The 23,778-nt window shown below is 49.7% G+C and overlaps 1 protein-coding gene across 1 annotated transcript in view; it reads left to right on the plus strand.

Annotated features, from left to right (window-relative positions):
* huwe1 (HECT, UBA and WWE domain containing E3 ubiquitin protein ligase 1) overlaps nucleotides 1-23,778 on the plus strand; it is a 194,705-nt gene that overhangs the window by 121,446 nt on the left and 49,481 nt on the right. The window contains exons 42-54 of the mRNA XM_067976234.1: nucleotides 289-484; nucleotides 991-1,158; nucleotides 2,367-2,512; nucleotides 3,212-3,278; nucleotides 4,877-5,091; nucleotides 6,134-6,345; nucleotides 7,159-7,341; nucleotides 8,278-8,450; nucleotides 9,889-10,028; nucleotides 10,708-10,783; nucleotides 13,405-13,503; nucleotides 17,279-17,406; nucleotides 18,538-18,703. Of these exons, the coding sequence (XP_067832335.1) occupies nucleotides 289-484; nucleotides 991-1,158; nucleotides 2,367-2,512; nucleotides 3,212-3,278; nucleotides 4,877-5,091; nucleotides 6,134-6,345; nucleotides 7,159-7,341; nucleotides 8,278-8,450; nucleotides 9,889-10,028; nucleotides 10,708-10,783; nucleotides 13,405-13,503; nucleotides 17,279-17,406; nucleotides 18,538-18,703 (1,969 nt within the window). The remainder of the gene's footprint in view (nucleotides 1-288; nucleotides 485-990; nucleotides 1,159-2,366; nucleotides 2,513-3,211; nucleotides 3,279-4,876; nucleotides 5,092-6,133; nucleotides 6,346-7,158; nucleotides 7,342-8,277; nucleotides 8,451-9,888; nucleotides 10,029-10,707; nucleotides 10,784-13,404; nucleotides 13,504-17,278; nucleotides 17,407-18,537; nucleotides 18,704-23,778) is intronic.

Raw genomic sequence — 23,778 nt, forward strand, 5'->3', positions numbered from 1 at the left:
GCACAGCGAATGCAAATTAAACCACAGGAACCTGATGGCTTACACCCTAGGACCCTGAGAGAAACTAAAGAAGGAATAGCAGAGGCTCTGACTACAATTTTACGGTTTCGCTGCCGGGGGAGGTTTGATTAAGAGGATGGCAATTGTGACTCCCTCTTCAGATTGCCGCGGTGGTGCCTGTTCTCAGTGCTGCGATCTCCATGGTTAATGTAAACTTTGCGCTGAAAACTGGGGCGATGTATTCGACAGCTGTTCACTGCTCTCCCTCCGTTTTATTTTTTTTTTCAGGTGGTGCGCTCGGCCGCTACCAGCGGCGCCGGCAGCACGACCTCCGGCGTGGTGTCTGGGAGCCTGGGCTCCAGAGAAATCAATTACATCCTGAGAGTCCTGGGACCGGCCGCCTGCAGGAACCCGGAGATATTCACCGAGGTGGCAAAGAACTGTATCAGGATAGCCCTGCCTGCACCACGTGGTAATGGGACAGGTAGGTCGACCTTTAGTGGGGAGAAGTTCAGGTGTTCAGTGTTCGTCCGTCCACACAACCTTCCCTTTTAGGTCTATCCTGTTGGTTAATCATAGAATCATACAGCACAGGAGGAGGCCATTCAGCCCATCGTGCCTGTGCTGGCTTTTTGAAAGAGCTACCTCATGCTTTGTTGTTTTTTTATGGCCTTATTAACCTGCGTTGCTACTTTTAATGATTAGTGTATCTGTACCCCTAGATCCCTTTGCTCCTTTACCCTACTTAGACTTATTTTCCAAGGAATATGTGGCCTCCTTACTCTTCCTGCCAAAATGCGCCACCTCACACTTAGCTATGTTGAAATTAATTTGCCCGTATGGTTCAGCGTAAGTTTCATTTTGCAGACCACGTTTTATTTGTTCCTACCCACACGAATCTATTTGAAGAACGGATCCCCGATGCATTATTCCGCCTCTGGTCTTTAATCTTTTTTTTAAAAAAAACATTTTTGTTCTTTGTCTCTTCAGCCTCCGACGATGAATTTGAGAATTTGCGCATCAAGGGCCCCAATGCTGTGCAGCTGGTCAAAACGACGCCAGTGAAGCCCTCTCCGCTCCCTACAATTCCAGACACCATCAAGGAAGTTATCTACGACATGCTGAACGCGCTGTCTGCGTACCACGCTCCCGACGAGGGTACGTCCTCGTCTTGTTTCAACGGAAATATTGTTAAGCGTGCGAGAGCTCCAACTCGCGCAGTCGTACAGGAGGGGCTCAGGGGTGTCGGGACCTGTCTCGCTGGAGGCCTGCCCTCTTGGGAGCTGTAGGGGGATAAAAGGGCTTGCATGCCATTTATAACTCAGCTGGGGGCAGAGAGGGAGTTGAGCTGTTTTATGCACTCAAGCAAAAAAAAAACCGCTGTGCAAGGAGCAGGATTATTTAAACAATCCCGCTGCTTTACTGCAATCCAGTAACTAATGTTTGAGTTAGTGTGACTAGTCTTGGGTTGGGGGGGGTTCTCGGTGTTGCCCCAACCATCACCTTCACACCGAACAATCCCCGGTCCAGTTGTTTCTCTGCGTTGAGTGGTGAGAGCGCAGGCGTGCCTGCTCTTTGAAATAGTTTCTCCAAAGCAAAACGCCTGCTGCTGCTGCTTCCTTTTGAAATTGGTGCAAACAACATCATGTTGGCGGATGGGTAGAATTGCAGTGTTAAGTCAATCTGCAGCATTGCAATGACTTGGAAAAAAGCTTGCCTTTTATGTTGCGCCTGATAGCATCTCGCAAAAGCCCCACGGTTCTTGGTGTACACTGAATTACATTGTGCTGTTACTGTTAGGTGGGTACACACAGCAGCCAGTTTGAAATTCCCACAAACCAATGAAATGAATTACCAGTTGAGTTTTTTTGGGAGTCGAATGTTGGCCAAGATATCGGGAGAAATCCCCTGTTTCCAATAGTGCTGGAGTATCTTCTACATCCACCTGCGATGGGAGACGGGGCTCGATGTGGCACCTCCCACAATTAGCACTCCCTCGGTATTGCACTGTGCTGCGTAGGCTTAGATTGTACGCTCGTTGAAGACGTGTTGGCTCTTTGTAATTTAGCTCTGGATCACAGCAGGTTATCTTGTAACCTTGCCAAGAATCTGACATTATGGCCAAGTTTTGGACATTCTCAGGATGCGGGTGTCCCTGGCGAGGCCAGCACTGACTGCACTGGGTCTCCCATGCAAGTACTCACCAGGCCCGAATCTGGTTAGCTTCTGAGATCAGATGGGATTGGATGTTTTCGGAGTATTGTGACCGTAGGCGGCCAAGTTTTGGAAGATGCTTGAAACCGTTGCTGTTTGGATTTATTGAACGTGCTTCTCTCTCTTTCCCCCATCCCGCCCCCTGACTGCAGCCGAGAAGGTAGAAGTGAAGCTGGTGAGTGTGAACCAGGAACTGAGCCAGCTGCTGCAGGACGTGGGAGACGATATGTACCAACAGTACCGCTCGCTGACACGGCAGGGCAGTGACTTCGATTCACAGCAGAGCTTCACTATCAATGTGAGTAATCTTGGGTGGGGGAAAAAGGTGACTGGCAACTCGAAGGATCCAGAACACACTGCACAAACATGCTGATCATCAACTCATGTTGATAAAGCACCTTTCACATGATTTAAAAAAATATCTGGTGCACTTAGGGAATCAGTGAGCACCAGGCAGGAAATGGGAGAGGCTAGGAGAAATGAATAAAGGCGCAGTGAGTCCAGGTCTGTCACAATAAAACTGGGGTACAGTACTGGTGGGTCCAGGTCTGTCACTGTATAACACTGGGGTACAGTACTGGTGGGTCCAGGTCTGTCACTGTATAACACTGGGGTACAGTACTGGTGGGTCCAGGTCTGGGTCACTGTATAACACTGGGGTACAGTACTGGTGGGTCCAGGTCTGGGTCACTGTATAACGGGGTTGGGGGGGGTGTGGTTTACAGGTCTGTCACTAGCAGTAGGGTCAGTTTGGAAGGATGACTTTCCAGAAGTGTATTGGTACTAACGTAAAGTGTTTATTGACTTCACTGTGTCCTTTCCCTATTGCTTAGTATAATTTAAACCGGTATACTAATTAAACTGGTTGACAGTGTTGGTTTCCTGGTATAAAACTGCATGTGAGCATATCTGTAGAGAAAATGGCCTGAATCGAGAGGTTGCTTAGACACTTAACAAATGACATGAGCTGTGTTAACTCTAACATTGCTTCTTGCAGACCCAGGTCTTTGTTGCAGATGGTGCAGCAACGGATGCCAATCAGCCTGGTACATCTCAAGGAGAGGGTGAGTCTCCCACCGTTCAGTTTATGCCCGTCAACCTGTGCCTTAGTTCTCCGAGTAAACGGGGTGCCGCTCCGGGGAGAGCGCGTGCACACACAGACTCTGCTTAGTTTGCTTTGGAGAGTCTTGAGCATTTGGGTTGGACTTGTCATGCGTAGTTTGTGTTCATTCTGGGGATGTGGGCGTCGCTGGAAATGCAGCGAAGTGACTCGCTTAGGCCGCTAGACCATGTTGGTTTGGGACTGGAGTCACGTATTGTCCAGACTGGGCGAGGACGGCAGGCTTCCTTCCCTAAAGAACATTTGGGTTTTTACGACAATTTGACAGCTTTCGTGGTCACTATAACTGATACCAGCTTTTCGTTTCCAAACTGAATTTTCAAATTCTCAAACTGCCGTGGTGGGGTTTAAACTCGCATTCTCTGGATTATTAGTCTCTGCCTCCTGATTGCTGGTCAAATAACATAACCACTGCACCTCTGTCCCCCCAGACCCCTGGCTGATTTTTTTTTTCCCCCCCTCCCCACGCCCCCCCAAATAAATCTCTGCTTTGCTACCGTCAAAACTTTCTTCAGGGCAGAAACCTATCGTCAGCCGTGGCTCAGAGGTAGCACTCGAGTCAGAAGGTTGTGGGTTCAAGCCCCACTCCTGCCAGACAGCGGTCTGCCCAGTGCAGCTTGCATATGTTTCCTGGTCGTCACTCCATCTCCCCACCTCCCCTTTCTTTTGGCCTAAAGTTTGTGTGACAGAGCCAGAACTCGTGATGGAGAGAGAGAGAGAGAGTGAGCATCTTAAGGCCAGCTAAACCGCTCTCCGTCCAACTTCCCTTCCTGACCACCGTGCTAGCTGATATTGTAAATGGTTTCCTCTTCGAGTCCTGTCCCCCTCCCTTTCAAAACTGCCATCATTGCCCCCTCCTCGACGACTCTGTCCTTGCAAACCGCCGCCCCATCTCCAGCTTAACCTTTCCCAAAGCCCTTGAACGTGTTTTCTCCCGGTCAGCGTCCCCCTTTCTCGCGATTTCACGTTTGAACCTCTGCAGTCAGGTTTGCGCTTCTACCGCGGCACTGAAACCGACCGAGCGAAAGTCACATGTGGCGTCGTCTATTGACTGTAAACGTGATGCGTTATCCCTCCTCGTCCCTTCTGAAACTGTCTAGGCCCACACTGTTGAATTCCTTCCCTAAACCCCTCCACCTCTCCCTCCCCCCTTTAAGACGCTCCATAAATCCCACCTCCTTTAGTCAAGCTTTTGGTCACCTCATTACTCCTTTTTGGCTTGGCATGCATTTTTTTATTCGTTCATGGGATGTGGGCATCGCTGGCGAGGCTGGCATTTATTGCCCATCCCTAATCGCCCCTTGAGAAGGTGGTGGTGAGCCGCTGCCTTGAACTGCTGCAGTCTGTGTGGTGAAGGTTCTCCCACAGTGCTGTTCGGTAGGGAGTTTCTATCTGATTTATGCCTCCGTGAAGCGCCATGGGATCTTTTTCTGCGTTAGAGGCTGTACAAATGCAGGTTGTTTGCCTTTTTCTGAGGGGTACAGGGTTGCTGGGTCATCTAGCCCCCTGCATTAACCCACCTTTTTTTTTTCTTTCGCCCAGTGTCCACACCAGAGGAGAACAGAGAAGGCAAGAAGGACAAGGACGGGGACAAAGCCTCTGAAGAAGGAAAGCAGAAGGCGAAAGCCAGCAAGCCCCTCATGCCAACGTCCACCATCCTGAGGCTCCTGGCCGAGTTGGTGCGCTCGTACATTGGCATCGCGACCCTGATCGCTGGCTACAGCTACACGGCTGGCCAATCTGAGCTCATTAAAGAGGTGAGGGAGACATGACCCCACAGTTACAAGTCGGGCTTCAGTGCACTTGGGCTGCGTATCTAGTTGTTAACTATGTCCTTTTTCAGAGTGAAGAATGCGATGTGGTCAGGCAATCCGCATTGGGGGGGCCGGGGGATAAAGTCACCCTGCGGACCCCACCCCTCAAACAAGCTGAATCAGGAATAGCTTCATAGAATGTACAGCACAGAAACAGGCCATTCGGCCCAACTGGTCTGTGCCGGTGTTTATGCTCCACACGAGCCTCCTCTCACCCCATCAGCACTTCTTTCTATTCCTTTCTCCCTCGTACTTTTTTAGCTTCCCTTTTAAATGCATCTATGTTATTAACCTCAACTACTCCATGTGATAGCGAGTGTTATAAACCGGATAGCCAGGCGGTGAAGGATCGAATACTGGAGCCTGGTCTTCAGTTTCTTCCAAGCCTTTATTCACAGAGATTCCCCCTTACACACACCCCACACCCTAGATCAGCTCTTATAAATGGATACGAGAGAGTCCCCAGTTGATGCACACCACCTGAATACAATTAGCACTAATTGAAATAAGTCACATGGATACAATTAACAGCGAGTTCCACATTCTCACCACTCTCTGGGTAAAGAAGTTTCTCCTCAATTCCCGACTGGATTTATTCGTGACTATCTTATATTTATGGCCCCTAGTTTTGGTCTCCCCCACAAGTGGAAACATCTTCTCTACATCAACCCTATCGAACCCTTTCATAATCTTAAAGACCTCGATCAGGTCACCCCTCAGCCTTCCCTTTTCTGGAGAAAAGAGCCCCAGCCTGTTCAATCCTTCCCGATCGTCGTAATAGACAAATGACCAAAGCAGCGTCGACAGTCATGTTCAGATTTCCAGCATTTTGCTTTTGAGATACAGATCAGCCATGATCTGATTGAATGGTGGAGCAGACTCGGGGCTAAGTGGCCTCCTCCTGTGGGTGGTGCCTGAGCACCTGTTTCCTGTGCCTACACTCCAAGGTGGTAATTCAGGCTCCGTCTTCTTTTCCCCATTGCAGGATTGCAGCGTCCTGGCATTCGTCCTGGATCACCTGTTGCCCCAGACCCAGAACGTGGGGGACAAGGACACCCCAGCCCTAGCCAGGCTCTTCCTGGCCAGTTTGGCGGCGGCGACGCAGAGCACCGAGGCTCAGGCTGCATTGGTCAACGAGGTCAAAGCGGCCCTTAGCAGAGCGCTGGCAATGGCGGAGAGCACGGAGAAACATGCCAGGTAACAAACAAAGTTGTTTCTTTTTTCCTCTCCTTTTCAGCACTTCCAGCATATTCTGTTCCCATATCTGCTGCGGATGCATTTCAATAATCCTGCCCTAGTTAGTCGAGTGGTAAGTAAATGTCGTGTGATTGAAAAGATGTCTTGCGCTGTGAGCATGTCCCGGGGGGGGGGGGGAGCGGTGAAAGGTCACTGCAGCAACACTAAACTAACTTCCTGTAATGCATCTCCTGCAAAGCTGTTTGATGCCAAGGTTGGGGGCGCCAGTCCTGGGCAATAGGACGTCTTTCTGTTTAGGGCGCCCGGTGTCAGCATCAAACACTCCCGAGGTAGGTACAGCATGGGTTTGATGCAGAGTAAAGCTCCCTCTACACTGTCCCATCAAACACTCCCAGGGCAGGTACAGGGTTAGATACAGAGTAAAGCTCCCTCTACACTGTCCCATCAAACACTCCCAGGGCAGGTACAGGGTTAGATACAGAGTAAAGCTCCCTCTACACTGTCCCATCAAACACTCCCAGGGCAGGTACAGGGTTAGATACAGAGTAAAGCTCCCTCTACACTGTCCCATCAAACACTCCCAGGGCAGGTACAGGGTTAGATACAGAGTAAAGCTCCCTCTACACTGTCCCATCAAACACTCCCGAGGTAGGTATAGCACGGGTTAGATACAGAGTAAAGCTCCCTCTCCACTGCGCAACACCTGTGCGACTGCGTTAAGTAGGCGGCCTATATTGCAATGTGCAGTGTGTGCATTTGATCCGCATCGAGCCTAGTACGTTAATCTGGTTCCGCTTGACTCCCTTTCTGCAGGCTGCAGGCAGTGATGTGCATCATTAGCACCATTATGGAGTCCTGCCCGTCCACCTCCAGCTTCTACAGCAGCAACGCTGTCAAGACGCAGCACAACGGCATGAACAACATCATCCGGCTCTTCCTGAAGAAGGGGCTCGTGAATGACCTGGCCAGAGTACCGCACAGCCTAGACTTGTCCAGGTAAAATAACGTCTCGTCTTTAAATCAGAATGAAGGGTCATCATCTGATCGCGAGCGTATTTATTTTGGTGAAGATTTGTAACTCCAGTGCAGGCGTTCCCACATGCTGCGCGTTCTCAGAATCTTAACCGCACTTCAGTTTCCTGAGTGCACCCTGCAGCCACTCGACGTGATTATCACCGAGGCTGTTGGTGTCATGGGCCTTAGTGCTCAGGATCGGGGATGCTAATCAGAAATGGGACATTTAGCAGTGTCAACATCAGACACTCCCCGGGGGGTCAGATACAAAGCTGAAGCTACACCGTCCCAAACACTCCCAGAGCAGGAACAGCACGGGTTAGATACAGAGTAAAGCTCCCTCTACACTGTCCCCATCAAACACTCCCAAGGCAGGTACAGGGTTAAATACAGTGTAAAGCTCCCTCTACACTGCACAAAGAAAGTGCCTTAGCCTCAATCTCAAACTCCTTACTGCATCACCATGATTTTTCCATCATCCACAGCAGTCACGCTTGGGCTTCTGAATTAGCGGGATCTTTGTTCTGTGGGCCCTGGTCCGTGAGGAGCTGGATTCAGAGAGCCCCACCTCATTTCATGTAGGAGCCTTGTAGCTGGCATTTCGTCCCAATAGTTTGGGCTGGATCGCAACCAGGTCCTAGGGGTGACAGGCCAATGCTCTAATGTTACTCAGCTGTCCAGCCTTGTAAGCAGACTTTTTTTTCTTACAATCTTTTGGGTTGGGGTGGGAAGATAGGTGGGGTGAGGAGGGATGAACAAGTATTGGATGAGTTAAATTGAACAGAATATTTAACAAGACTTAGTGTGCAGAAAGGGTGTGGGGCTGACCAAAGTTCCATGGGATATGGTGACAGTTTTCTCTGTGGCGATTTGTGTGCCAGCAACAGAAAGATTAGCTAAACTTAGTGTTTTTTTTAGTCCCAATATGGCAAACACCGTGAATGCTGCATTGAAGCCTTTGGAGACGCTCTCTCGCATCGTCAACCAGCCTAGCAGCCTTTTCAGCAGCAAGAACGCATCGAGCAAGAACAAATCCGAGCAGGATGCGCACATCACGAGTGGTGATGCTAATGGCAACCAGCCGGACTCTGGTAAGTGCTGCTCTCAACAGCAACCGTATGTAAATATATAATCGTCTTTATTATAGAAAAAACAACCCAAGGTGCGTCACAGAGAGGAACTGACGCCAAGCCACAGAAACAAAGGATAAACTAGGACTTGTGACCAGTAGCTTGGTCAGAGTTGGGCGTTAAGGAGGAAAAGAAGGCGGAGAGGTTTGGGGAGGGAATCGGAGTGGGACCAAGCAGGCGGAAGGTGCGGCCGCCAACGATAACGCAAAGGCCAAAGTCGGAGGAACGGAGCTTGGGCAGGGCAGGAGGTGATTGGTGAGATGGGGAGGGGTGAGGCCATGAAGGGATTTGAGGCAACCGGGAGCCAATGAAGGCAGAAGACAGCGACTCTGACTGCGGTCAGAGGACAGGGGTGAGCGCAACTTGGTGTCGGGCAGCAGAGTTTGGGCTGAGCTGACGTCTGTGGAAGGTGGTGGATGAGAGGGAACCAGCAGCGCTTTGGCGCAGTTGTGTCTAGTGAGCGAGGTTGAGAAGCTGCTTTTATATTGCACTGAACCCCCGTGCTGGTGGCTGGCTTGTGACCTGCAGGACTTGTGCAGTCGGACGGTAAACTTGCTGCCATTCTCCAGGACCAAGGGACGGAAAGACCCCGGGGGAAAACAGCCCTTCGATTCCCCGTTGATAGATCTGCAGCATTGATCGAGCCCTCCGCGCACCTTCATCTAATGGGAATGATCTTGAGGGTGTGCTGAATTACAACGGTCTTTTACATGAAGTTGCCCTAAAAATTGGGAATCGTCTTTTATTCCTAGAAATAGAATGCGATTTTTAAGTCCGTTTCAAATTTGTCTTTCTTTAATTGGAGCATTTATGAAATTGAGGGCTGGTTTGCACCTTTGCTCACGAAAGTAGTGAACTTGGAGAGACGCTGGTCTGAGTGGTTTCCTGATTGCCGAATCCTGCATCTGATGATGGTCCATGGTTTTTGTAGTTGCAAATAACTTGCCAGTATCCCTGAGGGATACGGCGAAGGCTTATTTATTTTCTTGCGGTTTTTCCATGAGGGTGTTTATCTGGGTACTTCCCCTTCTTATTATACCCATTCTTATTGTGTCCATTTTCTCTTTTTGACATAGCACCCTGTAATCCAGAGCGTGGGTTCACAGCCTGCTCACAGGGCCCCTCCTGAGAGTGGCCACATGGAACTATCTGGGTGGTATAGACCCCCCCACCTCGACACAAGCTGAACCTATTCAGCTTGGAAACAGCGAAGGTGAACTCTAACCTGTGTCCGTCCCTGGTCTGTGGTCTGTGCTCAGTGCTCAGCGCTCCCAGGCACCCTCCCCTCCTCCACCTGAAGGAATGTTTAACGTCGTCATTTAATGCAGATGGTTTGAATTCCTGCTGGCGCTGAGCTGATTTTTTTTTTTTTCTTTTTCTGCTTGCATCGATTGTCCAGGTGAGACCGGAGAGGCTGAGACGCAGGAAGACCACGCCCCCACTGGAGTGGCAGACAACGATATTATGGACGGGGAGACTGAAGCGGACACGGTGGTGATAACCGGGCAGTCAGAAGTGCTAAATGCCCAGGAGATGCAGGTAGGCGTCCTCCTTCCACACTTGCACAGACGTGTCCCTGAGAACGCGGCTGTTCGTGATTGCTGGCTGCTTTGTGCGGTTCGGACATCTGTGAAGTTGAGATGGTGCTTTTCAAGCAGAATTCAGAAAAATGTAGCCCTATCGAAAGATTGCTAATTCTGGGCCAGGTCTGCCTCTGGCTGTCGAAGTTTTAAAGCCCTTGGGGATGGAGCAGGAAGAGCAAGATCGCCCTTGCTGCTCAGGTCCTCCTTTTACCATGAGTAAAATCCGTCTGCCCCCTATTGAGATGATGTAACTAAGGTGTGGAGCCATTCCTGGATTGATTGAGTGCCTGACACGCATTCTTGCACGTGCTGTGTGGGAGTTCTGCCTCTTGTTAGCATCACTGTGCTGCCTCCCTTAACGGAGAGCATGGAAAGGAGATACCAGCGCCGAATCCCCCCGCTTGGTCAGTCTCCCACGGCTGGGCAAGCTGCGAATCGTGTCCCAGAAGCCGGTGAAGGGGTGAGTCTGATCGGCACCACAGATGAAGAGGAGGTGGGCTGCAGACGGCCCCCCCCCCCCGGTGCAGCAGGTGGGGTTGAGCTGTGTGGGAGCGCTTTGTCGGACTTGTGAAACTCCCCAAGGTGCCTCGTCCTCTTCCACTTCCTTCCTGAGGTACTTGCAATTGTGTTTTCAGGTTGAGAACGAGCTGGAGGATCTTATCGATGAGTTGTTGGAAAGAGACGTGGAGACCGTGAGCAGCACGATCATTGGTAAGAAGTACATATCACCCAGTACCGGAGGGCGCTCGTCGTTCAGAGTGTGCTTGGGCTCCCTCCGTTTACTCTGCAGTTCCCGGGGATCCTGTGTGTGCAGTACATGGGCCTTCTGATTTCCAGGGTCTGCCCTCGTTTTCCCCTCTCACCACCTCTGAGTTGGGGTTTAAAAAAAAAATGCAAGCAGAGTCAACTGTGAGCAGTCAAAACTTCAGGGGAATATTGGTTAGAAAACTTCGGGTTTAAGAAAATCACAGCAAGCTTTTTTTTAAAAAAAAATTCAGTCGGCTTAATGTTTTAGCAGGCGAGGAATGGAATCGATGAACAGGGGTGGGGTGTTTTTGGGAAGAGGAGGGATTAACGTGTTATCCTACTCTTGGCAAGGGAGGGTCTGCAGTCTTTTTCTCGTGGTTTATTCCACTGAGAGGCCGCATTTATGATTTAGGATCTAAATCGAGTCAACGCAAATTTTGGAATTTATCGGAGGGTAAATAATGGGTTGAAAATCCTAAAATCAGAAGGGCTAGTGACTGAGCACTAAGTGGTCATGTTCCTCTGACACACCATTAAAGAGGGAGTTACACCATCGGGCTTTCTTTCTGGTTGGTGGGGGGAGGAGGGTTGCTAGCGACCGGCCACGAATTGCTTTCCCCTCATTTCCCCTCTTGTTTAAAAGCATGGGAAGAAAAATGAAAGTGGAGGCGGAGTTGGGGGGGGGAAGTGGGGGAGAAAAGAACTACACAGCAGGTCAGTCAGCATCTGAAACGAGAATGGACTGATTCCTTTGACCGCTGACGGGCTGTGAGGAAGGCTCCCACCCGAAACATTGACCTGTCTTTCTCTTTCACAGACCGGCTGACTGACCTCGGTGTTTGCTGTTTTTCCGTTCCATTTGATTTTGAGCAGCGAACGCGGGTGACATTGTACATACGTAAGGGAGCTAACACGGGATGCACTACAGGGAGGGGTGGGGGTTATGCAGGTGGCTGGCCTCCTCTCAGCGCCACCTTGTATTTAAGAGGGATGGGGACGAGAGAGAGAGAGAGAGAGAGAGAGAAATTAGAAAGGAGCATCATCACAGGGCCTCTGCTGGGGGGGAGACATTGGCGGAAACCTGGGGATGTGACTTTGGGAGGCGGGCGACTCCCAGACTGGAGTTGAGAGAGGAAATAGAGGGACTTCACATTTTCCCAGATAAGGCCATTCACCCAGTGACCAAGGGCACTGGTTTGTGAGTTTCATGGAAAAATGGCCGGAACGATGGGAAACGGCCCCCAAAAACGCCGGCAATAATGTCAAGGCTCTTGTGGAGCATAAGCACCGGCATAGACCAGTCGGGCCGAATGGCCTGTTTCCCATGCTGTGAATTCTACGGAACAGAATTCGGTCATTGTAAACCCGGGGCCCTGTCATGCATGATCAGGTTCACTCACCGCTCGAAGCCAGTTCCACCACCACGACGGCAGCATCCCCTCACTAAACAAAATCTTAGCAGGACGGGGGCCCCGGGGGGAAGGGAGGGACGTTTATATATTTTTTTTTTGAAAAGCAGAGTGTGCCTTCCCCAATCCTGCGTTCAGGCACATAGAGGATGCTGAAGTAAGAAGACTGTTGGCTTTGCAGAATGTTGGTGAGATGATTTGTAAATAACCAGCACGCCCACAGTGAAAGATGAATGAGAAGCTTCTCCCAAAACCCAGTCAGTTTCACTGGTGTGTGTTGTGGGGTTGTGCAGTTAATTATTTTCTCCTCGCTTTGTCTGCCTGTTTTCCCCCTTCAGTTGCCGTGCACTTTCCCCAGAACCCGCTCTCGTGCCTTCGCTGATTTAGCCTGAAACCGGCAGCTTGGAGGCAGTTTATTCCGATTATACCTCTCCCCCGCTCCTCTCCCCCCTCCCCCATCCGCTTTCTCTTCCCCATCCGCCCCCCGCCACCCCCCCTAGAAAAAGTGGGAAGTGTCCCCACAACGGCAAGACTAAGGTTCGGAGTTTGGTGATTCATAACGCACTTGAGTTACTCGTTGTGCAAAGGTGGGGGAACTTCTGCCGATCGTGGCAGGTCATTGGCATCCGTACCCCTTCTAGTGTCGTCCAAGCAGAAGGCTTTAAAGGGCAGTAGAGAACAATCAGGCATTGCCTAAAACAAGGAAGGATTAAAGATCTCTTGTGTCTTTCCCCGCCCCTGCTTTGTGCCAGAGAACGCTATTAAGCGACCAGGAGGAAACAGCCGGGAATTGGGATTTAAAATGATGGCACCGGCTAACAAAATTGGACCGAAATGTACGATCCCTGTTCCTAAGGGAGTTCTTGCGACGATCCCAAAATACTTACGGGCACCTCCCAGCACTGTACAATGACACACGCTCTGCTCAAGTGTATACACTGATGTGCTTTCCAGTTTAAAAAAGGCTCTACCTGCAATAGACCCATCCAGCGCGCACACTTACAAATTTAAAAAAAAAGTTGAGGAATTAAGCTCCTAAATACAGAGATGAGGGGGGCAGGAGAAACCCAAAGGCCGAGTACCAGAAACGATATATTGCGGAAAATGTAGAATGCACTGTCGTGGGCTTGCATTCACTTTTTCTTTGTATTTTATTTCCTTCCTCTGGCGCTACAGCTTGCAGAAGTACTGAGGATGAGTCCCAGGAGGATGTGTTGATGGATGAGGCTCCCTCAAATCTCAGTCAGGCGCCCACCCTGCAGGCTAACCGAGAAGGTACAAAGAAAAAAACTGTCTTTACTGCTGTGCAGAAGGAGAGCCCTTAATTACCAATCCTGCATCGTCATCAGTTTTTTTTTAAAAAAAGAGAATTAAAGTTTGATGGGCACTGCACAAAGCTTGGGATGGTAAGGGGTTAGTGTCTGATCATTTTCCACCCCCCCCCCCCCCCAATCTCATCTAAATCCTTCCCTTCCTCCCCATTCAGACCAATCTAATTCCTTCCCTTCCTCTCCTCCCCTCTCCCTCCCCACCAACAATCTCATCCCTATCTCCGATGCTTGCTCCATCCACAGACATAATTCCCCTCATTTCACCTCCCTCCACCCCCCGCTTCACCCACCATTTTGTAGCAGGGAGCACAACAAAATGGATCAAAGACGTCCAGGGACGAGAAAAATACCTGGAGGTTTTGTTGCCTCAGCCTCTCTTTTTGGTTTTCAAAGACGCAAATTTTCACAAAATTGAGTGGCACAAAAACGTAGTGCGGCGTGGGGGGCTTGTAGAAAGGGTTGGGGAGATTGCGTTGGTTACCCCACTCCTGTAGGTGGTGGTGAGTTACGGTAAAAGAGACACAGTAATGAGATCTTCGCCCGAAGGAGAAAACAATCTCCAACTTGCCTGCTTGTCCCTTCTTGAGTAGAAAGGTCGGCTTGATACCGTCACAGATTCTGGTTGGATCAGTGCTATAGGTGTTGAACCAGACAATGCAGCACAAAAATTAAAAGTTTGTCCAAAAGAGAAGTCATTGTGATATTGTTCCCTTGGTGCAACAATTCTTTTCATTGTCTGCGAGCTAGTAACGTGCCAACCATTGTGCAGTGCCATTACAGAGCTCTGTTTTTGTGACACTGCCGCAAAGGCGTCCTTTGTCATGTTGCTGAATCGTAAACTGGTTTGTATAAACGACGAGAGAGAGAGAGAGGCGGAGAGGTATGGGGATGAAATTCCAGAGCTTAGGACCTGGGTAGCTGAAGGTGCGGCCGCCAGTGTTGGGGCGAAGGCAGTGGGGGGGGACGCACAAAGAGCCAGAATTGGAGGAGCGAAGAGTTCTCGGAGCGTTGTCGGGCTGGAGGGATTGGAACACGAGGACGGAGAATTTTAAATTCGAGGCGTTGCCGGACCGGGAGCCATTGCCGGTCAGCGAGCACAGAGTGGGGGGGGTGACCGGTGAACGGGACTTGGTGCGAGTTAGGATACAGGCAGCAGAGTTTTGGATGAGCTGAAGTTTATGGAGGGTGAAAGATGGGAGGTCAGCCGGGAGCGCATTGGAATAGTCGAGACTGGAGCTAACGAAAGCAAGTTGTGATGAGGGCGCAGTGTGTCTGCAAAGGGATATTGACCGGTTAAGCGAATGGGCAAAAATTTGACAGATGGAATATAACGTGGGAAAATGTGAAGTCATCCACTTTGGGAGGAAAAATAAATAAGCAAAATATTATTTGAATGGAGTAATACTACAAAATGCTGCGGTACAGAGGGATCTGGGTGTCCTCGTACATGAAACACAAAGTCAACATACAGGTGCAGCAGGTAATCCGGAAGGCAAACGGAATATTGGCCTTTATATCTAGGGGGATGGAGTATAAAAGCAGGGAAGTTATGCTACAACTGTACAGGGTGCTGGTGAGACCACACCTGGAGTACTGCGTACAGTTCTGGTGCCCTTATTTGGGGAAGGACATACTTGCATTGGAGGCAGTTCAGAGAAGGTTCACTAGGTTGATTCCGGGTATGGAAGGGTTGTCTTATGAGGAAAGATTGAACAGGTTGGGTCTATACTCATTGGAGTTTAGAAGAATGAGAGGAGATCTTATTGAAACATACAAGATTCTGAGGGGACTCGATAGGGTAGATGCTGAGAGGATGTTGCCCCTCATGGGGGAATCTAAAACTAGGGGACATGGTCTCAGAATAAGGGGTCGCCCGCTTAACACTGAAATGAGGAGGAATTTGTTCTCCGAGGGTTGTGAACCTTTGGAATTCTTTACTCCAAAAAGCTTTGGAGGCTGAGTTAGACAAATTTTGATCAGCAAGGGAGTCAAAGGATATGGGGAAAGGGCGGGAAAGTGGAGTTGAGGTAAAAATCAGATCAGCCATGATCTCATTAAATGGTGGAGTAGGCTCGAGGGGCCGAATGGCCTACTCTTGCTCCTATCTCTTATGGTCTTGTGGGTGAGGGTTTCAGCAGCAGATTCCGATTCTGCTGCACCTAGCGCACTCGGGAAGTCTCTGCATGGTCAGTAGCTGTTAGATTAACATTTGGCGCAGCTTTGGGTTTGTAACTGTCTGGTGCAGTGGAGTCCTGTTGCCCTGATCATTGTTTATAGCAATTATTTCTATCCAACAAAATCTAACTTCCAAAACCGCCAGCCATCCTGCTTCTTTCATTGTTGCAATAGCTCCTAGTGGTCAGTGCAGTTGAGTTGCAGCAATCACTTTCGTGGCTGCTTCCTATTGTTGAATGTCAGCACCTCCCAAACCCGTGACCTCCACCACCTAGAAGGACAAGGGCAGCAGGCGCATGGGGACGCCATCACCTCCAAGTTCCCCTCCCAAGTCACACACAGTCCCGACTGGGACGTATATCGGCCGTTCCTTCATCGTCGCTGGGTCAAAATCCTGGGACTCCCGACCGAACAGCACCGCGGAAGCAACTTCACCACACGGACTGCAGCGGTTGAAGAAGGCGGCTCACCACCACCTCCTGAAGGGGCAGCTAGGGATGGGCGATAAATACCGTGACAGCCCCATCCCGAGAGTGAATATTTTTTTTAAAAGGTTGCTTCCGTTGCAGTATTGTTGATCTGCAGGTGGATGGGTAATGCCAGTACTGATGGGCTGTTAACCGTCCTTCACTGTTCAATGTAAAGAGTCCCGAGGATGACTTGGACCGTACTGCTGAGCACTCGCCCGCACTTGCTGAGTGAGCTGGTTTTGGGTCGGGGGCCGGGTGTGGAACAAAATAGGGCCGCGTTCTTTTAATAGCGGCAACAGCACGCCTGGGAGGAGAGGCTGAGCAGCCATTAAATCAGTTGTATACAAAGTACCGGACAATGCAGTTCACAGTGTGAATCGTGGGGTCAGCTGTACACGTTGGGGATCTCGACCTTCAGGATTCCACTGCGCTTGTGCACTGGAATTTCTCGAATTGATTGCGCTTCAAGCATTGGTCCCACTTCAATATTTTTAATCAGCATAGTCATCCAATCACAGAGCAGTGACATTAGTACCAGCTTGCCTCCCTTGTGTCAGCTTGGCTCGGTCGGTAAGTGCTCTGGCCTGTGGTGTCAGAGGGTAATCTAGACTGACGCTCCATAGCAGCGCTGAGGGAGCGCAGCGACGTCAGAGGCGCCGCCCTTCGGATGAGACGTTGACCCAAGGCTTCATCTTGAAGTGAATGTTGAAGACCCCCACGGCAGTGTTGGAAGAAGAGCAGGGAGTCCTCCTGATGTCTTGGGCCAACATCCCTCCCTTAATCAACACCAAACACAGATCAAGTGGTCATTCGCCTCATTGCTTTTTGTGAGATCTGCCTATGTGCAAAATTGCTACTGCATGTACCTACATAAGTCACTGTCCTTCTTCAAATTAACTAATTGTATGCAATATGCTTTGAGCTGTTTGAGAGAATGATTGGGCACCACAGGTTTTAATTTCAGTTAAGTCGGTTAATTTTGGTCCTGTTAAGTTCATTTGCAACAAAACCTGGATTGGGTCCAGTTATTAAAAGTCCGATTTGCTCCATTTACAACTGTTCTCCTTTGCACAGATTCTATGAACATCTTGGACCCCGATGACGAGGAGCACACGCAAGAGGAAGATAGCAGTGGAAGTAACGAGGATGACGACGACAGCCAGGATGAGGATGAGGAAGAGGAGGAGGATGAAGATGATCAGGTGAGGAGGCACCTCGAGTCCACTTGTTTTAGGTCTGGCTGCTTTCCTCTTCGTCTTCACCTCCCTCCTCGGCTTGTACCACTAGCTACAGCGACTGTCTGATGCTAAGATCCTATCGCTATATCATGGACGGAGCTCCCAGGCGCCCCCATTTCAAGTGGTGTTCTTGAATGGGCACTCTCTGATGTTGGAAGCACGACTTTGCATGTCTGTCTCTGACTTTATGCGACTGTGCCCAGCCCTTCAGTCCTCCATCAACCAGGTCAAACTGTGAAGACAGCATCATGTCTTTATTAATTGATCAACCCCCCCCCCCCCCCCCAGTTGGTCCAGCACTCTGCAGGCTTCCAGAGGATCACTTGATCCTTGCAGGTTTGATAGCTGTGTAGATGGTACAGTAATTTTCTGGGCTACAGTGCCACTCCACACTGGGAGCTCCCTGAAGATGTAAACTTGGATTTGTTTTTGCTGCAGGAGTGCCCCAATAGTATTTCCAATGCTGTAGGTTCCACTTTGTACTGTGGTACAGGGCGATTCACTGCAGTGAGGTCCCTTGCTTACACTTGGCATGCGGCCCAAAATGCCTGGTTGAGTTAAATCTCGTGGTTACTTAGGGGAACTCTGGTTCTACCACTCTCTGGTCCACATGATTCCCTAATGAAGAAAGGAGACATGTGCAACCTTTCTCTGTATCTGGAAGTACCACTATGGAACAGGCAACCAGGAATAGAAGGTTATCTGGATACGGTTGGATGAAGAGGGGTGGGAGGTGGCTCGTGTGGAGCATAAACACCGGCATAAGCCTGTTGGGCCGAATGGCCTGTTTCTGTGCTGTACGTTCTGTGTAATTTTATGATCTACGGTAACTAGCTTGCCGATTTCTGTTGCACTCACCCCTCTACCTGGCGCAGTTCGGCCTTGGTGTCGAGGTCAGAGGCTCCGTTCCAGGAGAATGCGATGAATGGTGTACTGCTGACAGTGTCATGGCTATTGCCATGACTTTGGCTGTAACAGAGTAGATATCTACTCCACATCTGCTGGCACAGCTGGAACAGGAGCGGAGCCTCGCTCTTGTCTGGGGAGTAGGACCGCACTTCATTCACCGTGGTGTGTGTGTGATTGCTTACGTAGGATGATGAGGAAGGCGAGGAAGAGGAGGGAGACGAAGACGACGAAGATGAGGAGGGGTCAGAAATGGAGCTGGATGAAGACTACCCGGATATCGACGAGTCGCTCGTCCGCTTCGACCGAGAGGATGACCTGATCATCGAGTTTGACAACATGTTCTCCACCGCAGGTAGGAGGCTGTCTTCAGTGAAGGACTGATCCCTCCCCGTCCTCGTCGGCCACTGGCGCTGGCTAGGGGTTCGGTCAAGTTCTGATGGTTGCTCCAGTTGTAAAACACGACTAATCAAATAGTCGATTTGGGCAGAAGTATGAATGCAGCTTTGCAACTGAATATGAGGGAAGTCAAACAAAAGCCGACTGTGTTGGGAATACACGGCAGGCCAGGCAGCATCTGAATAAGGGTCGGACCCCTCGTCTGGGTCAGGTGGAGGGTCCCACCCGAAATGATAACTTTTCTTTCTGTCTCAGATGAACAATTTTTTTTTATATTTCAGCCGTACGATTATGCTCTGATATTGTCTTTTGTTCCCTTATTCACGCCGTCCTGTGAAACGTGTAAACGTTCTGCGATTTGTCAGTGTTCCAACGGGTGAAACGTGCGAGCGATTGTAACGGTGGATTTTAATTGGTTAAGGGAGCAAACTTCGGCTTGATTCAAAAGTCGCTGCCAACAAAATACTGAGCGCTAACAGTAAGGGCCGATTTACTGGCGATGGGGGCGTTGCGGTTAAGCAGAAGGATACACTTCGGTCTTTGTCCAAAGGATGTCCATGAGCTCCTCGCACTCCCACTCACTATTTATTTACACGTTGCCTCTCCCTGCCGACTGATACCTTGTGTTTCAGTCTCTTGTTGAAGCCTTCTCTCTAAGAGGATCTGAACTGGCTGTGTTCCCAGCCAAACTAAGTGTCTGGAACAGTTGTATGGACTTGATTGTGAATGTAGTGCTAGGGGAAGGTAGGGAATCTGTTTCCCAGGGATTAATGACTCTGCCTCCTGGAAGAATTGTGGTGATTTTTTTTTTGTTATTTTGGATCGGGTGGGAAGAGAAGTTTGAGTAAAATTAATTTCTTCTTTTTACAGTGCAAACTTAATCCAACCCGTGGTGAAGGCCACTGGGCTTTGATTTCTGCAGTGAAGCGGGTGGAATTGTGGAGAGCAACAGAAATCTCAATTAATAAAAAATAGGACTCACCATATTCAGTTGCTGTAAACCTTAGGGTGTCATCACGGTTATGGTGTGGCTGGTGCTTTGGGGGAATTGTAAGCACCTCACACCATCGTTCGACGTGCTTACCCCTGGCAGTTAGCACAGCCTCCTAACCATTCATAAAGTTCTCCAACCACCCCCCAAATCCCAGAGTCCTTTTAAGTCGGACCTGCCGGAGTGCAAGCAGTCTCTCAACCCCCTTCCTCAATACTTTGCCCAGATGGTATCCTTCCTCTGAACCCATTAAGTGACTCCAATGGCCGTTGACCCCAGCTGTAGTCCTGCCCACGTCGGCACACTTGGCACGTAGGAGCCACTGGGTAGCAATCTGGAGCAGAAACCCTGGCCGGTTTGCCCCCGCCTGCAGTAACAGAGGTTTGAACATCTAGCTTGCCAGTTGACTTAGGTTTTGGTGGTATTTGGACTCAGTGGAGGCTTCTGTAGCTGCGTTCTGCTTTGGTCTCTGCCAGACAAGGTGTTTGGAACATGGGGAGTTGGTGATGCAGAATATTATCCGAGAGATTCAGTTACTGGGGTGAGTTAGTCTTCAGAGAGTTAAATGGTAGGGGGAAGGGGAAAGGAAGCCTACTAAACACCCAGCAATTCATCAGACGCACCTGCTTGGGCGGAGAGGGGAAGAAAGGGTTAACGTTTCAGGTCGATTCATAGGGAACCAGTTCATCGACCTGAAATGTTAACCCTCCCCGCCCCTCCAAAGCTGACTGACCTGAGTGTTTCCAGCATTTTCTGGGATTTATTTTTTCAGATTTCTTGCATCTGGAGTGTTTTGCTTTTTGTGCATGTTTTTGTGATTGTGAGGGGAAGGATCATTTTTTTTGGGAAGTTGGGTACCTAGAGAAGGAAAGTCTTTTTTTTTTAAAAGCTTCCTCCCCTTCTCTCTCTCGTAGAAATCCAAGCAAATTAATTGGTTTGTCGTCCTGCTAATGTGTTGCAGGGTATGGAGTGAATAATTGATTTTACTGAGATTTTAAAAACAGGGCCCAGTTCTCGAGGGAATTTGATCTTTTAGACGTGTAAATGGATTGGATATTGAAAACTAGACACATTTCAAATTGGCGAATACACCAGACTGTTCGAATGGTGCGGGGGGGGGGGAAATGAGGAAGAGAAGTGTAGTTAATGAGCATGTTGAAAATTGAATCATGTCCTAAAGCGATTTAAAAGCATTTGGGCTAACATTTGTGTTCTGATATCTGTGTGCGCCCATTAAATTGGAATTTGGCCAGCAACGAAACTGTTGGGTAACTGAACTCTCCCGAACGAGTTCCCGATCCTCTTAAAGAACGAGGTGCCAAAGGAAAACTGAATCCCAGCTGTCAATTCCGTTCCTTCCTCTTGTCGTGCTGTGGGGGAACGTTTCTCATTCCTTTGGTCCGAGCATAGTGTGCTCACTCACTCGGGGCAACATAATTGCACGCAACCACTAAGAATGGGTAGGTAGCTGGTCACTGTCTCCTCCCAGATCTTGTGCAAAGCGGCACTGAAGGCACTTGGTGATTTCAGTCACAGCAACCCAGTGAGTGAGTGAATACTTTGTGTTTTCAACAAGGGAATAGAAAACCTGATCAGACCATTGGACGGAAAGGAGGTGGGGGGTCGTTTTCACGGCTGCGCATGTGGAGTGGGGAAGGCAGTGGGGTCGGGCGAGTGCTGGAGCCTGTTCTGACTCAACCAGTATATTCTAGAGTGGGGGGGGGGGGAGGGGTTGACCGGAGACGCCTTACAACTATCAGGAAAGACTGAATAGGCGCGGGCTCTTTTCTCTAGAAAAGGGAAGACTGAGAGGTGACCTAATAGAGGTTTTTAAAATTACGAAGGGGTTCGATAGGGGAGATGTAGAGAAGATGTTTCCACTTATGGGGGAGACCAAAATCTAGAGGCCATAAATATAAGATAGTCAGTAATAAATCCAATAGGGAATTCAGGAGAAACTTCTTTACCCCAGAGAGTGGTGAGAATGTGGAACTCACTCCCACAGGGAGTGGTTGAGGGGAATAGAATCGATGGATTTAAAGGGAAGCTGGATAAACACATGAGGGAGAAAGCAATAGAAGGATAGGGTGAGATGAAGAGGGGAGGGAGGGACCTGTTGGGCCATATGGCCTGTTTCTGTGCTATAAATTCTATAATTACACTGCCATTGGCAGCGGTGGATGGCTGGTTTGGGGAGGGAGGGTGTGGGCCATAATGACAGCCGTGAAGGTAGGATGGGTTAGGTGGGTCACTGGCATTGGAAGTCGATGCGTGCTCACTCTAGTACTGATAAGCCTCTAACCAAACGAAACGAACAAAAGCATGCGTTTGTTTTTTTTTTCACTGTCAGCTGATCCCTTCCGCGGAGACAGTCTCTTTGGGAGCTTTGGTGCAGCTGCCAGCCGTACATTTCACCTCCCTGTAGCAGTGCACGATGAAAGTAATGGCAGTGACATCTATGGTAGGAATCTGACTGCAGCTTCTATTCTGCTCACACCAGCTCTAGAAGTAACTCTCAGCGATGACGTGTCGTAGGTCGGCAGAACAAGTCCGTTCTGCGCAGTGTTTCTAAAAGACCAATGGCCGCGTGGGTGGGTGGGGGGGACAAGTGGGTCAGCACTGTTTATAAACGCTGGACCTTCTCCAGTTCACCCCACCAAACATCAGCCTTTTTAGTTCTACCTCTTTGCCCAACAGGTTTAATCAAAGCACAGTTATCTATTTGGTCTTTGATTTATTAAATGACAAGTGATGACCATTTCTTCCTCCGCCTCTTCCTCATCCCCCCGCACCCCCCAAAAAAAATTTGGCGGTATAAAGATCATTGTGTTTCGTTAAGGTTTGAAACTGGCACTAATTGCAAACCAAGAATGGACCTCTTCATTTTGTAGACGGATTTTTTTTTAAGCGACTCACCTATTTGGACACTTGCCACCAATACTGAGGTGGTAGCTGGTCACTAATAACGTGGATGTTCTGTTGCCGAAACTGAGTTTTATCAAAAAAACACACGACGATGGGGTTGATGGTCTAGTTTAAGCAGCTCTCTCTTTAACGGCCCCATTTCTTACCCACCCGTGTGCGCACTCGCCCCCTCCACCCCCGCCCCAAGTCACAAACCGTGCTACGCCCGAGAGTGAGTGCTAATGCTTCACCCCGTGGGAGTCACTTTGCCCCCTCGTCTTCCAAACGCCTGGCATTTCCCTCTGACCCAGCCACAGCCAGGAAACGGAACACCCGCCAGTGTAACTTGAAGGTACTTTCCTCGTGCTGCTCAGTGGTTGGTGCCCAGTCACCGCGTGTGAGTTTTGTTCGGTTTTAGCCAGGATTCCTTGACCGTTGTCCCCCATTCTGTAACCAGCAGGCCGTGCCTTTCGACAGAGCTGCACCTGCAGTTCAGGTTGCGGAAGAATCCACGGCCTATCGACCACCTGGAGTCTGACCATAATGGGGAGGGCTCCAAGGCGAGGGTGAGCTGGGGACGTTTGGTGACCCAGGTGCTCTTTGACCGTTAATTTTCACCTACTGTGCTGCCAACTTGTGCTTTTTTTTTGTTTGTCACCAGACCTGCAAAATGGGTGCTTTCAAAATGGCAGGCGCGCTAGAGTTTTGGCGCACAGCACCGTGGAAGCACACTGGTTCCGTTCCTGTACTCTACCGGCGGGCAAGCAAGTCATTGGAGGGGCTCCCGTTGGAGCTGTTTGATTTTGAGCATTCGGTGACTGCACTTGTGCCTCCAGTACTGGAGCTTCTAAATCAGTTCGATTCTCCCACTCGGGCTGCCTTGTGAGAGGAGGCTGAATGGGCCGGGAAGTCAACTGTGTGGCACTGTGGTGTCTCCTGGTAGCGGTGTTGGTGAAGACCAGGGAGCAAGCTGACTTGTCTCCCCCACCTTGACTACCGGTAGTGAGAGACTGGGGGCACCAGGAACTGAGATCATCATCCCAGGACTGACGCTCATTAGGGGGAAGAGGAGTATTAATTTGAGTTGGGGGCGTACAATTCTTGGCGAATATTGAAATAGATGGTCTACTTGTAGA

Source organism: Heptranchias perlo, chromosome 45 (assembly GCF_035084215.1).
Source record: "Heptranchias perlo isolate sHepPer1 chromosome 45, sHepPer1.hap1, whole genome shotgun sequence".
Lineage (NCBI taxonomy): Eukaryota > Metazoa > Chordata > Chondrichthyes > Hexanchiformes > Hexanchidae > Heptranchias > Heptranchias perlo.